This window comes from Glycine max, chromosome 14 (genome assembly GCF_000004515.6).
Source record: "Glycine max cultivar Williams 82 chromosome 14, Glycine_max_v4.0, whole genome shotgun sequence".
In the NCBI taxonomy this organism is placed as follows: Eukaryota; Viridiplantae; Streptophyta; class Magnoliopsida; order Fabales; family Fabaceae; genus Glycine; species Glycine max.
The window spans coordinates 47,423,279-47,439,471 of NC_038250.2; the positions used below are offsets into that span (position 1 = coordinate 47,423,279).

The 16,193-nt window shown below is 35.0% G+C and overlaps 1 protein-coding gene and 1 pseudogene across 1 annotated transcript; one reads left to right on the forward strand and one right to left on the reverse strand.

Annotated features, from left to right (window-relative positions):
• The first annotated feature begins 4,086 nt into the window (after positions 1-4,086).
• On the forward strand, positions 4,087-6,275 carry LOC121172686 (probable O-methyltransferase 3; annotated as a pseudogene).
• Positions 6,276-9,421: 3,146 nt separating this feature from the next.
• On the reverse strand, positions 9,422-10,397 carry LOC106796009 (uncharacterized). Its single transcript, XM_014767141.3, has 2 exons — positions 10,363-10,397; positions 9,422-10,281 (listed from the first exon to the last, which is right to left on the reverse strand). The coding sequence occupies exons 1-2, from the start codon at positions 10,370-10,372 to the stop codon at positions 9,452-9,454; spliced, it is 840 nt and encodes a 279-aa protein (XP_014622627.2). The 5' UTR covers positions 10,373-10,397; the 3' UTR covers positions 9,422-9,451.
• Between the last annotated feature and the right edge of the window lie 5,796 nt (positions 10,398-16,193).

Consider the following 16,193-nt stretch of genomic DNA (forward strand, 5'->3'; position numbering starts at 1 on the left):
CTTACTTTGTAAAAAATATAGTATCTTGTATTTTTTTTTTATTTTGCAGAAAAAAATATGGTAAAAAAGATTTGTTGTCATTTTTTTTTTATTTTGTAGAAAAATATTATTGTTAAAAAATATAGTAGAAACATCCCAAACCAAGTCAAATCGCATTGAAAAACACTTTACATAATACTTCTTATATCTTATATGACAAAAATTACCCATAACATATAAATAATTTTAAAATTACATTACTTTATTATATAATTTATGAAATCACCCAGTTTAGTAAAATAAGTTGGATGATACTAAACGGTTCTTTTAATTAATTTTGAATTACAACTTTCAATTTTAGGATTTTTAAATTTAAATTTATAATAAATTATAATGTCCTAACATCAAAAAAATAAAGTGTAGCATCTTTTATCATTATATATCTAATCCCGTAATACAATTACAAACTAAAATTCTTAATATGTTTAGTAAAATCTCACTTTCTCAATTAAAGACTTCTAATACTCTTTCTTCTAGGGTGTTTTGTTTACGGCTGACTTGAATCAACTTTAGGTAATTAAACCTATTATTCAACTTGATGAAATTTATACATATCTATGAATCTATTTTATTATATATATATGTCCTCATTTTTTATCATTGAGAAAGTACAACAAAAATAAAGAGAGACTAAGGTCTAATAAAAGCTACGACCAACTGCATCCGCGTGCACGCGTGTTCCTTGTACAATAATTTCAAAAATGTCACCGCATCACTTATTAAAGCGGTTCCTTGTATAAACCGACGTAAAGTGCGTATCTTAAAAAGAACTTTTTGTAGTAGTGACGGCGGAAGAAGACAAGAATCCCATCAAACAAACTAAATTGTATTGGAGGAGCCATGCTTTAGTAACCAGCCGCACATTAATTACCTTGTCTTAGGATGTGTTTAAGAGAAGTTTGTCATTGATAAGTGATGACCAATAAGAGCTTTAATCTTGTTAAGGATGGTTGCATAGTTATGCCAAGGAGGATAATCTTGAGAAGAAAATCATGAGCCATTAAAGAGTCAGTTTCACAAATAACATATTTAAAACCTGTTTCCCATGCTCTCCGTAAGCCTTTGTAAATATTCACAAGTTCTGCATGCATATTTGTTGTAAAACTACAATTACCACCGAAACCCAAGAGCCATTCTCCACACGAGTTGCTCAAGATACCTCTGAAACCAGAGATGTTAAGGTTGCCAAGACTGCTACCGTCAACATTGAGCTTGATGATATCACCATCAGGAGAAGTCCAAGTCACCAATCTTTGAGGTTGACGATGTATTGGACTTGGATCCTTTTTAACTTGGTACGTTAGATTTATCTGGTTAATGGTGTACCACAAGGAATAGATTGTATTTTAAAAGATCTTCACATTACGGGGTTTCCAAATAAACCAGCAAGCACATGAAAAAAGGATCTCATGACGTCGTTGGAGTTGTGCTTGAAACTAGTTGTCCCCATCCATCAAGTAGAAATCTGAATCTGCATCAATGCCAAGGGATATCCTATTTTTTTTGCTCGAGCACAATCCCTCAACAAGTGAACAATGTTCTCCCCTCATTACATATAACCATAACAATAATAATAATTGTATTGTAGGAGACTCATAGGTAATCAGCACCAACCAACCAACTATCATTCCACACATGATGCCTTAGTCGGCCTCATGGGTAGTTACCAACTTGGCCACTCTCATTTTTTTATAAGATAGCAGACAACATAAGAACAAGCCACATTCTATGTACAATATACACCTTAGACAGATACTTTAGTATCAAAGTCCATTTTCAGGTACCCTACCCCTCATCATAGAAGGAGCTTAGCAAGAGGAGAAGGAAGCCACTTAGAGATTAGTAGAGGAAGAATTTAGTAGAAACATTTGGTACCCACCACCGTAAGACTCGAACCCATGACCACAAGGTTAAAAGCCTTGTGGTGATTATTGAAATGCTTGAATGATGATGAAGCCCAGTATGTCATGAATGAAATTCACGAGGGTATCTACTCCATGCACTCAATAGGAAGGAGTATGGCAGCCCGGGTTCTCCAGGATGATTATTATTGGCCAACAATGCGTATTGATTGTGCAGAATATTCAAAGAATGCCAAGAGTTTGGCAACCTTCATCATGTGCCACTAGAGAAGTTACACAACATTCATTCATCATGGCCATTTGCATTTATCGGGTATGAACATTCTTAGTCCTTTTCCTTTGCAAAAGGCCAAATGAAGTTCTTACTAGTGGTCATTAACTACTTCACTAAGTGGATTGAGGTAAAACTACTTGTCAAAATCACTACTCAAAAGGTTCAAAAATTCACATGGAGATCGTTGATCTGTAGACACAACCTCCCTTTTTCCCATAGTTATAGATAATAGTAAGCAGTTTACAAACAAATGGGTATGAGCAATTCCTACAACAGCTCAACATCAAACATTTGGTATCTTCTATTGAACATCCCCAAACCAATGGACAAGCAGCAACAACGAACAAGGTCATCTTGACAAAGATGAATAAAAGGATGGACAAAGCAAAAGGTCTTTGGGTTGAGAAGTTGTCTTGTATATTATAGGGGTATATACCATTGCACTCCACAATCCACAATAAATGGTACTATACTTTTTTTGGATTGACTAATGGTACTAATGTCATGATTCCAGTTGAGGTTGGTGAACCCTCAACTAGAAGAGCTCACTTTGAAGAAGCACTTAACATTGAAAGCTGAGCTTTTGAGCTAGATATGATTGATGAGGTGAGAAATGCATGCTCGGATTCAAAAGGAAGCTTGTAAAAGAAGAGCAACTCAGAAGCATGAGTCAAAATTGAAGATTAAAGAATTTCAAGTTGGGGATCTTGTAAGGAGAATGAGAAGAGAAACAAGGAAGGATCATGTTGAAGGAAAACTTGCTCTGAACTAGGAGGGACCCTTTAGAATCACTGCGACAGTGCAAAATGGTACATACCAACTTGAAGAACTTATTGGAAAAGTCATCCCAACGACTTGGAATGCAACACACTTGAAGCCCTACTTCAATTGAAAAACCAGGTGTCCTACTCTATTTCTTGCTTTAGTCTTTTATCCCGAGTAGAAAAAATAATGGGTTTTGGCTGAATAGATTTTAACAAGGAGAACCTAGGTCACATTATAAAAGGAACATACTATCATTACATTTACTTAATGAAATCCTTTTACAAAGATCATCATATTCCTTTTATTACTTATCTCATCTTGTTGCTATTTATTCTTTGCTTGAATAAGTTGGAAATGTCTTACACAAAACTATGTACTAACCTACTTGTCTTGTACAAATATTACATTGACCTTATGACTTTGTGCAAACGCATGTCGACTTACATAACCGAGTACAACCAGTACATCAACACAAACATGAAGTAAAGGATGGAAGAATAAGAAGATAGTGATTACAAATTTGTCTATTCATAAAAAGTTACCTCGTTACTAAGGCACTGTGGACAAAGGGACCTGACTCAGTATCTCCCTGTTTTAGAACCATTTGGAAATCAATTTGGTGATAGAATTAGAAGGCAAAAATACTTGGTTCTACCTAGAAATTGAAACTCCCTTCTTTAGATGCCATACATATGCTATCCTCGCCTTTATCATATGGACTCACACCGCTCAATCCGTAAAAAGCCAACCCACCAAGCATAAAGATATGTCGACTTTCACCATTTAAGGGTGCCTCTCCCTAGTTACAGGAAGATTATAAAAGCAAAGATCATGTTAGAGTATAAGACAATAAAGTCCACAAAAAAAAAATAACATATCAACTAATTTACATGATTTGCAAAAAGAGGATAAAAAAGATAAATGATCTGACTACCACTCATAATAACTCGTCAAAACATTTTCAAATCTAGTCTTAATCTATAACTACTCCAATTTTTTATGATTTACAGAACTTCATCATATCTCAAAATACTAGAGTGGAAAATAATATGGTTTCAGTGCAACCATATAGAGGGTCAAACCACAGATAACCCTAATAATGTGAGGTTCCATACTTCAAAATCCAAATCTAGCAATTAATTATAGTTTAGGCAGCAAATTATGGAATCCCATGATGAAGAGCATGCTGCCAAACTACTAAGAGCTCAAACCCACATATGGAATCACATATTTAGCTTCATAAACTCCATGGTCCTTAAATGTGTGGTTGACTTAGGCATACCAGATATCATACACAACTATGGCCAACCCATGCCACTCTCAAACCTCATTGCTTCACTACCAATCCACCCATCCAAAACTTGCTTCGTCCATCGCTTGATGCGAATCATGATCCATTCTGGCTTCTTCTCTCAACAAAATCATGACTTGGAGAATGAGCTAGAAGCCAAGTATGTGCTAACCGATGCATCGATCTGTACAATTGCTTAAGAACCATCCGATGAGTGTGACACCTTTCTTGCATGCCATGCTTGATCCAGTTTTGACAAATCCATGGAATCAATTTTCTACTTGGTTCAAAAATGGTGACCCTACACCATTTGAAACGGCACATGGGAAGATGTTTTGGGATTATGCTGGCGCTGATCCGAAACTTAATCACTTGTTCAATGATGCCATGGCAAGTGATGCTCGATTTGTCACTAGTTTGGTGATTGAGAAATGTAAGGGAGTGTTCATGGGATTGGAGTCATTGGTTGATGTTGGGGGAGGCACAGGGACCATGGCAAAAGCCATTGCTTAATCATTCCCTCGGGTGGAATGCATTGTGTTTGATCTACCACATGTTGTTTCTGGCTTGAAAGGAAGTGAGAACCTTAAATATGTTGCAGGGGACATGTTTGAGGCAATTCCTCCAGCTGATGCCATTTTGTTAAAGGTAAATCACTATTCACATTCAGAATACAATTTTACATTCATACCATTAACACCCAGTTTTTATACTTGAGTGATGCCAAATTTTAAAGAATTAAAGCAAATAATTGATCGATTGGAAAAAAAAAATGAACGATTTTATCATCATTGATCACTTGAAATAACTTCAAATTTTTATATGTATATTGTTGACTAAGCTAGTAAGCTGGCACCAGCCAGTAGTCCAATTACATATCTGCCACTATCATACCAAATTAGACCAACTCGCATATATCTAAGACTCTAAATCAGTGAAAACAAAATATAAAAAATAAAATTAGTGGATTCAATTATATAAATATAAATAAAATAAAATATAAAAATATAAAATTTTATTTTCAAATTTAATGAATTTTAAAAAATGAGGGATACAAGTACACGCCTAAAGCCAACATAAATCTGCCACTGGACCAACTAAGTGGTGTATATGGCTTGTAATAATTAGTACTAGTTTACTAAGTGAGTACGTAAAGTAGCTAGCATATGATTATTTGACAAGTAAATCTCTACTCATATTCTAGAAAAAATAGTTATAGATCTCTTCAAATTTGACTTTTCTTTTTTCTGAAGTATTGACTATATGTTGCGGTTAAAAACATTACATGATGTGCCAATTCATTCTACCAAGCTTAATATGAATGCAAGTCAATATTTTATGATTCTGATCGGTGTGTTACTTTGAATGACAAAGCAGTGGATATTGCATGACTGGAATGATAAGGAGTGTGTGGACATATTGAAGAAATGCAAAGAGGCCATAACGAGGAAAGGCAAAGAAGGGAAGGTGATCATCATAGACATGGTGGTGGAGGATGAGAAGAGAGATGATGAATCAGTTGAAACACAGCTCTTCTTTGATATGCAGATGATGGTGTTGGTCACTGGAAAAGAGAGAAGCAAGAAAGAATGGACTAAGTTGATTTCTTCTGCTGGTTATAACAACTACAAGATAACTCCAGTCTTTGGCTTAAGGTCTCTCATTGAGATCTATCCATAGTAAGTTATTGAGATGTGCCAGCACTCTATCATTCATATATGTAAGGGCTATAATTTTTCTGTTTCGATTCATGAGTGAATGTTGGATAAGTAACAATAGCAATAGACTGAACTCTCTTCATCATAGTTGTGTTGTTGGAACAGTACTGTCAATAAAGGAAAAAAAAAAGATCTGAGGATAAGTATAGTTTGCGTGGTATATATAGCAGGTGAAGAAGAAAAGGAACACGTGGTTAAAGAGCACCGTGAGAGTTTAGCAATTACTTTTTTTTTTGGTAACTGAATTTGCCTTGTATTAGATTTGTGAAGAACTAAGTTTGTGAGAGTTGTTATTGAATAAGATTGTTTCTAAAGGGTTTGATAAAGGTATAATGGTTTATTTAAATACATTTCACTATTTTAGTATTTTAAGTAAGTTCATAATGATGTGATTATGTGTCATGTCAATAAAAATACATCATTAATCTCATCTTAATAATAATATCATGCCAACAATGAAATTAATGACAATAAAATAAAATAATTTTTTTTTATGAAAACTTAAAATAGATAAAATAAATATTACAGAACCTAAAAATGAAAAGAAATTATAAGAATTAAAAAAAATAGAATTTGCTTATGTCTTTAACTATCACTTAAAGTTGTTTATAATTTTTATTTTAAATATTGGGTTGGACAAAAGAAATGATCATTGTATTCATGTTAAGAATAAATAAAACAAAACATAGTGGTAAAAAAATATAACAAATTAAATCCTATAATTTTTCTTTTGGATGAAGTATGAATATAAAAAGTAAGAGAGACAAAGTTGAAGACATCATCAAAGAATTTTTCATAAATTTCTCTATGATGACTTCAGGATAAAAATCTCATATTTGACTTCAAAACACTTGAACACATATCCTAATTAGCTAAAGTATCAATCACATGATTAGAATCATGTGACATAATTGCAAGTAACAAAGTTTAAATGTTTCTCACTAACGCTATTAAATAAAATAAGATTAATTGAAATTTATTTGTATTTGAAGTCAAGACACAGATATAATTTTTTGCTTGCATTCGAAATGAAAGAAAGCAAGGTCGTCTAAACTCTTAAAGAAAATGGTTGGAGGTAGACAGAGGTGAATGCACATATAAGCTTGTTCCCACCGTATGAATTTTTATACTTGAATATAATACTCCTATTCATATGGACATAGATGCAAAAGTTTGAGATGAGGAAGGTCACAAGCTTGGATAGGTTTGGAAGATAAATGGTTTGTGAGAATATATAAATACTAAATCAAAACATATTATTGGAAGACAGTTGAAGGACTGGCGTTGGAGTAGTTAGTGCAGTGGAAATAAATGCTATTATTGGAGGACGGTTGAAGGATTAGCGTACATGGGGCTAGTTATTGCGGTGGGAATAAATGCTAAATTAAAACATATTATTGGTGGAAATTAGCGATGGAAATGAGTCAAGCTGCTTGTCAAGGACCTTTTGCTCGGTCTATTTAAGGCTTGGTTCGGCTTGGCTTGTTTACTATAAAGATCAAGCTCAAGCTTTTTAAAAACTTTTTTAGATAAAAAGGTCAAAGTCAAATTATAAAAAAAAGTTTGTTAAGCTTGACAAACCGGCTTGTTTAAGTAATAATAATAATATTAATAATAATAATAACTATTATCTATATCATTTTTATGGCATTATGAATGATAGGATGAAGTGACATAAAGTGTTTAGAGAGTTCACTTGCATGTGAAAAATTTTCAAAAAGAAAAAGACTCAAGTTAAAAGGATAAAGCAATCAGATTAATACTTAAAAAAAAAGGATGCTTTGTAAAAACATTTTCACACAATTTAAATATTTTTACTTGATTATCTTATTATAAATCATCTCTAATCCATATATTTTTTAATATTATGCTCTCTTTTTTCATTTTCTTTTGATATACTCCGTGTTTTAACAACTTGAATTCAATATGATTTTGTTTATCAATTATTTTTGGATTTGTACATTACTTATACTAAATTTTATAAGTTTCTTTTTTTAGTTAGTATTTCACTATGTTTTAGAATAATTATTTGGTCAATGACGTCTTTAAGCATGCTTTTAAATAGGCTCGTAGGCCAAGTCAGGCTTTTTTGTGAGTCGAGCCGAGCCTTTAAAAAAAATCGTATGACAGGTAATGAGCGAAACTCAAGTTTTGCGTATTCAACTCAAGCCTAGTAAATCTTGGCTTGACTTAGCTCATTTCCACCCCTAGTGGGAATAGGGGCCAACTTTTAATTTTACTACAAGCACTTTAATTAGTAGGGGTGGGTAAGCGGGCTGGCCCGCCCCACGTAAGGCTCGTCCGCATAAGCCCGCATTGGTAGTGGATCGGGCCAGCCCGTCCCGCATTCATACACGGACCAAATAAATTGGTTCGCCCCTGCCCCGTGGACCCCGCGGGTCAAACGGGTTGGTACGCGGGCCTAATTTTAAAAGAATTTCAATTTCAATAAAAATACAACACGATCAAATTAAGTTCAATACAAATGTAAATAAAATCTTAACAATTAGTCAATTACATCAATAAAATAAATAATGTATTAACAAAAGAAAATCCAAACAATAAATTTAAAATATGAAACTTAAACATCTCTAACAACAAATGATTTCATAGTTGAAACAATAAAATCCTAATGGGGGCAACCCATAGACCCCGCGGGCCAAACCCACATAGTCCGCGGATTAAGCAGAACGAACCCAAAAATATGACATAACCATGAACCGTTTAAAAAAATTAATTTATTACCCGCGCGAACTGCGGTACAGTCCATGGACCTGAACCTATTTATCCACCCCTATTAATTACAGTCCATGTTTCTAATTGCGGTCCCAAACTTTCCAAAAATTACGATCACCAACTATTTTTAAAAACCTAGCTACAGAGGATAAAGTCCTTGCTTAAACATCTTCTCGGGTTTTTTTACCAAATTACATATTCTCTCTCCATTCTTTTCCTAAAATACACTACTTTGGCCTTTTATTCCCAAAGTACACCTGTTTTGGCCACTTCACGGAAGTCGGGTTCTCACACCTCGACTTTCGTTCTTCCTTTTTTTTTTTATAAAAAAGTTTTTGTATTATTAAAATTAAATATTATATTATATAAAATTATTTTTAAATAATTTGAAAATTATTTATTTATTAAATTAATTTATGTAATATTATTTTATAATTTAATTTTGTTATTAAAAAAATGATATTATTAAATTTAAGTGTTTTTGTTATATTATTTAAATTATTTAAGATATTTTTTGGTGAATATATATTTTAAAATCTGAATTTTGTATAATAATATATTTATTTTAGTAAATATTTATTTTGTATAATAATCTGAATTTTAAAATTTTTAATTTAACTATTTTATTAAATATAATTAGTTTGTTTATGTTATTAGATTTAATTAAAAATGATAAAACTAAAGCTTTTAACAATTTATTTATATAAGAACATTATACTACGTCATCAATAAAATATTTAAACAATGACATTTGTCTAAGGAAAAACTAAGATGAGGATACATTAGGACAATTATTTCTGCTATGACCATGTTGCCGGCAAAGTCCACATTTTTTTCTACTTGCTCGTTCATTTTCGTCTTCGTCCATCTCAGTAGGAATGCGAGTTGAAACGGGACGACCCTTTGCAGTCCTCTTTCTCCTTGGATCAGGACCCCACTGATCTCCTTCATATTCTTGCCACATTGATTCGTGTGGCAATAAACCAAAGGAGTTGTCGTAGATGTGCAAAATGTGTTGTAAAGTGAATATCATCGGCACATAGGTCATGGGATCAACATTGACAGATTTACAGGCAGCCATGACGTGAGAACACGGTAAATGTTTATCCTGAAATTCACCACAATCACACTTTTGGGATTGTAACATTACTCTAAACCTTCCAGGTGGTCTGGGTGTTTCAAGTGGGGATTGAGTCTCGGTTATAATAAAAGTGTGATTGTGTCTGTCGAATTCATTTACAATGTGTGTATTAGATTCTTGTTGACCACTATTGATTGCATCGAAGAAGACTTCAGAATACTGTGAGCCGGAGTTGATCATTTCCTGAGTTTGTCGACCTCTATTAGCAAAGAGTTGTGCGGTCTTGAAATAGGTCTCCTCAACCAATGATGACACCAGCAAATGTCTTGTGTTTTTTAACATGAAATTAACAGACTCCGACAAATTGGTAGTCATATGTCCCCAACGTTTCCCCTCATCAAAGCATTGTACCCATTTTTGTTTGGGTAATTGATCAAGCCATTCAGCTGCACTTGGCTTATTCGCACGAATATCCCCAAGATGTCGCCAGTGCATCTTCTCCGTGTATGCGTACCCTGTAAATATTTAATCAATGTATTATGTTATAAAATTTGATTGAAAGAAAATTATAACGAATAAATAAAATAGATTTTCACCAGCCAACATAAGTGGTTTCTTTAAATGTTTGCAGTTTGAGTTACCACGAAGAAAGTTTTGTGCAATGTGGCACAGGCAAAAGAAATGGGATGTGTCCTGGACCCATAAGTTACTTGGGTTGTTGTAGGCACTTATAATTGAGGAGTGTCGGTCTGAAATAAGAGAAATGTTAATTTGCGGAGTAACATGTCTTCTCAAATTCTTTAGAAAAAACCTCCAAGCTGAAGTTGTCTCCCCTTCTACAATGGCATAGGCAATCGGGAAGATATGGTTAGCTCCATCTTGTGCGGTAGCTATCAACAGTGTGCCAGTATACTTTCCATAAAGCCATGTACCATCTACTTGTACAATGGGTTTGCAATATGCAAAACCATTAATGCATGGACCAAATGACCAAAAGACACGTTTAAACAATCTTTTGCTCGGTACTATTTCTCCCCCCTCATACAAGGATTCTGTTTGAGCAGCGACCACAGTCCCGGGAACACAAGATTGCAAAGCTCCGAAAAGTTTTGGCAGTTTGGCATATGATTCTTCCCAGTTTCCATGAATCATCTCCAATGCTTTTTGCTTTGCTAACCATGTCTTCTTGTAGGATGGGGTATAATTCATGAACGTTTTGATCTCTGCAATCAATGTCTTGATGAAGACAGTTGGGTTTGTTTTGACAATTGGTTGGATGATCTGTGTTATGACGTGTTTGTCGAGTTGGCGATGATCTTGTCTAAGCATCGGCACGAGACAAGTGTGATGACCTCTGATACTCTTGATAATCCATTTGTTATGCCTCTTTGAATTGCATGCGCCCAAGCTCCATGTACAACCATTTTCATGTAACTTGCAGACGAAGTGTAGCCTTCTTTGGTCAGAGTAAATTGTTCTGCAATCAAAATGATTTCTGATGTTGTATTCTTTGATTGCTCGAATACATTGTGATTTGTCATCGAATGTCATGCCAACCTCGAGTACACCGACTGGTGGTTGCACATTGTGTTGCTGATAAACAAAATGGGGTCGATCAATATAGTGTAGTAGGTGGTCAAAGTTCAAGTCTACTGGACACCTAGGTTGCTGATATTGCAACAGAGGTGACGGAGGTGTCGTTGGTCTGCCAACACCCTCGTCATCGATTTGGTCATCACTTTGGTCATCGCTTTGCTGATTGATGTGATCAAAGAACTGTTGATCCTCATCCTCAGTAAAATCATCCATGTTTTCATGATGAAATCGTATAATGGGATCTTCGTTAGCAATAGGATGTTCATCTCGGTTTGATATTTGCGTTTGTGGTAGCTGTGAAGGTGGCGTAAAGGGGGATGAAGGATGGTTTTGTTGGTCAAAGGAGGTTTGTTGGCCATGAAAAAAGGAATCATTCTCGGATAATATTTGTGTGTATGAAGTATAAATGTCAAAGGGGTCTTGTGATTCAAGGTTGTTGTATGAAGATACTGGATTATTGAGGTCTATGTTGTTGTACGGTAACTGTTGTGGAGGCAGTAGTTGTAGTTGTGGACATGAGGGTTGTGGAGACGATGGTTGTGGTTGAGAAATAAGCTCAGTAACAGCATAGAATTCGGCAGAATTCAATTGTGGATTCTGGATAATTGTTTCCATCGCGCCTCTAAGATCATCATTGTCGAATAGTTGAGCCGAAATAAAACGTGTCTGACCGAGATGAATTGAAATAGGGACACGAAATAACAATTGAGCAACTTGTTCAGTTGCTCGAGTAGAAAGACGATTGTTAATTTTTCGAATGAATTGTGTAAACGTAATAGAACGACTGGCGTAAAAAAATATTGGGGTCGTACATTGGTACGTCGATCCTTGAACGGGATCATCTACAATGTGACCACTGTGGTAAATGAGGGTCGGAATTTCTTTAGGTGGAGCCATGGTGGTGCTTATGGGATATGAGTGGAAATGGTGTGAGAGTTACAAATCGAGTTTTGTTTTGTGAGAAAATTGTTGTGTGTGATATGTTGTTGTCAAATGGTGATATTATATATAGGCTGAGAAAGTTTAGTACTAGAGTTAGATTGTAATGTTAGGTGGGAGAGTTAGATTGGAAGGTTAGGTTGGGAGAGTTAGTTACGAGGGTTAGATGGGAGTGTTAGATTGGAAGGTTAGATGAAAGAGTTAGATTGGAAGGTTAGGTGGGAGAGTTAGTTACGAGGGTTAGATGGGAGGGTTAGGTGAGAGTGTTAGATTGGAAGGTTAGGTAAGATAGTTAGATCGAAAGGATAGATGGGAGGGTTAGGCAGCAAAGTTAGTTACGACGGTTAGGTAGGAGAGTTAGGTAGGACATTAAGTGCATGTGAGTAATTTAGTGTACACATGTGAGTGAACAGTATGCAACCTCACACATTAATATACATGACAGACTGTTCGTTTAATCATGATTGTTGACCGCAGTGTTCTGTATCGCATGCCAAGGTCACATGGATTGTTCAGAAACATGTTAATGGGATAAACATACGCATGTGAGTGAACAGTGTGCAACACCAAACTTCAAAGCATCTCTGAAATGATGCATATGTAGACTATTATTACTGAAGTAAATTAAAAATAACAACTTCAAAGCATACAACAACTACAACTAGATAATAAAGACGGAGAAAAACTTCAATGCAATACAACAACAAAATATGTTAAATTATTCATTCTAATTTCATGGTATTCTCCAGCTTCTGCTCCATGTCAGCCCAACTTAGGTCATTAACTTGAGTAGGTGATAATGAATTATGAACATCAACTTTAAGTTCCATACATATTACACTTCTCATATTGAGAAATGTATGAAACATGCATGAGACACCTTCTTCGTCAATAATTTGAATTGCCCTATATTGAACTTCACCATTTAATTGATATATAGGACAACGATACCAAAGGGTATTAATTATAGGCGTAACACCATTATCTGTAATTGATGACTGTATTGCAGTGATTATATTTGGCAGCGTCATTGTTGGATTCAAGAGTAACGACTTTGTGTTGTCACCTCTGAAAATTGCATTTGCACTTGAACTTTGAATGATTTCACCATTGATATAAACGTACACACAAATAGGCTTTGACCTCATTGCTAGCCCTCTCTGTTTTCTCTCACAATTTGATTAGACACAACAGTGCAAAGTATTAGGTGACATGGTAGGTTTATATATGCAATCAATCACGGGTCCATGGTTCACGTGAATTAGAATCTCGATGCATCACAGTAACACAGTCGTGTTAATGTGCTTTGGAATCTCGAGGCCTTACAACGAGACAAAATATAAATGTGGTTTGGAATCTCGAGGCATTACAATTACATTAAGTGTAATGTTGAGGCCATGCGAAATGTTGAGAACAAAGCTAATGCGGTTATCGTACGCATGTGGGTGAATAGTGTGCATGAAAATGTCATTGGTTCACGTGCATTAGAATCTCGATGCGTGACAGTACCACAATTGATGCTAATGTGCTTTGGAATCTCGAGGCCTTGCAACGAGACAATTTATAAATGTGCTTTGGATTCTCGAGACATTTACAATTACCTTATCGTACGCATGTGGGTAAATAGTGTGCACGAAAATATCATTGGTTCACGTGCATTAGAATCTCGATGCGTGACAGTACCACAGTTGATGTTAATGTGCTTTGGAATCTCGAGGCCTTGCAACGAGACAATTTATAAATGTGCTTTGGATTCTCGAGACATTTACAATTACCTTATCGTACGCATGTGGGTGAATAGTGTGCACGAAAATGTCATTGGTTCACGTGCATTAGAATCTCGATGCATGACAGTACCACAGTTGATGTTAATGTGCTTTGGAATCTCGAGGCCTTGCAACGAGACAATTTATAAATGTGCTTTGGATTCTCGAGACATTTACAATTACCTTAACGTACACATGCGGGTGAACAGTGTGCACAAAATTTTAGTGATTCACGTGAATTAGAATCTCGATGCACCACAGTACCATAGTCATGTTAACGTGCTTTGGAATCTCGAGGCCTTGCAACGAGACAAATTATAAATGTGCTTTGGAATCTCGAGGCATTACAGTTATCTTAAGTGTATTTGTGCTTGCAAAACCGAACATAGTGTAAATAATAAATAGATGAGAGGTGCATGTCAATACCACATGTGCATCACCCAACTTCAAATTTTATATCATTTGTATTCGGTTTACCATTTGACATCATTCTCATGGATGATAAACCTCTATTGCGTCATCGACATGTTCATCTTTCACGTACTACGATTAATGAGTTAATCACTTCCTATTACCATACAATACCTGAACCAGAACCACAAATTATACCATTATTATCATCTACCGGGTTCCAACATATTGCCTTAATCAAACAGTGTAAAATTGATCCTGCATTGATCACTGCATTGGTTGAACGATGGAGGCCTGAAACACATACCTTTCACCAGCCATGGGGAGAGTGCACCATCACACTCGAAGATGTTGCACTTTGTAACATCCCATTTTTTCATAAATAAATTTAAGAATTTTTTAGTAAAAATAATAAAAATAAATAAATAGAGTAAATAATAGGTCGTAAATGCCCCTAGTTATAAATAACAACATGCTAGGTTTTTCAGACAGACTCCTCAGCCTTCTTTGCCTCTCATTTTCGTTTTTCTCCTTCTCCTCTCAAAACCCTTTCTTTTTCCCGCAGCCCACAAAACTTGTCTCAGAAAAACGATGATCTCGGACTCATTAACCGTTGGATCGTCGTGAAATTTGAGCACCACATTCGCAACCCAATTTCGAGCATTCTCACCGTTAGGAATTGCAAAATCATGTCTGACCTTAGAGGAAAACCCTTCGCATTGTAGCTTTTTATTATCCCGCAGAAACCCAAAACTGTCTCGGTAAAACTACGATCCCGGTTTCGTTAACCGTTGGATTTTCATGAAATTTGGATATGTTGCTCGAAATTCAATTTCGCACACTCTAACCGTTGGGATTTGCGAGATAATATTCGTAGTGGGAGAAAAAGGAATCGCATGGAGACAGTACAAGCGGAGTCTTCAATCTCTTCTCCGTTTCTCTGACGTTTGAGAATTCTATCGGAGCAGTCGGAGGAAAAACTTGAGGAATCTCAAGGAACCGCTATAGATGCCGCTATCGTTGTCGGAAGACACGTGAGTCCGCTTAGAGGTAAGGGATGAGTTATTCACAATTGGGAAATAGTGAGAACATGTATAGGGATTCTTAGAGATATCAATTGGAAAAGGTTTTTGAGTGTTTTTGCAATTTCATTTTATCCTTATAATTATTACAGTGAATTATATATGTTTGACAAACCAATTGTTGTGAAATTGATATGCTATTATGTTGAGCATGAACCCTATAAATTGAGTACTTTTTCTAATTAATATGAATTGATGAAATAAAATAAGGAGAAATTTAGAGAGAGATATTGATTTTGTATTTTCTCTTTTTCTTGTGCATTGAAAGCTTACTTTGAAATTTGTGATTCAATATGATGTATGCCAGTTTATAGATATAGAGGTAGCTATTTATATTAATAATTTATGTAAATAATATTGTAGAGTGTTGTAGTATGATTCCAAAAATTATTAAGTGTTGGAGTTTGAGAATATTATGGTTAAATTTCATGAACATGTGTATGTTGTACCTTATGAATATCATTGACAATGTTATGAGATGGTTGATGTGATGTTATGAGATGTTAAAGTGTGAACATGATATTCGATTGTGAATAAGTGGATGTGTTAACACTTGATGTTACATTAATTATATCGTGAGCTATGAATTATACAATAACTCGACCAGTGTTTATGCGCAGTGTTAAAGAGAAA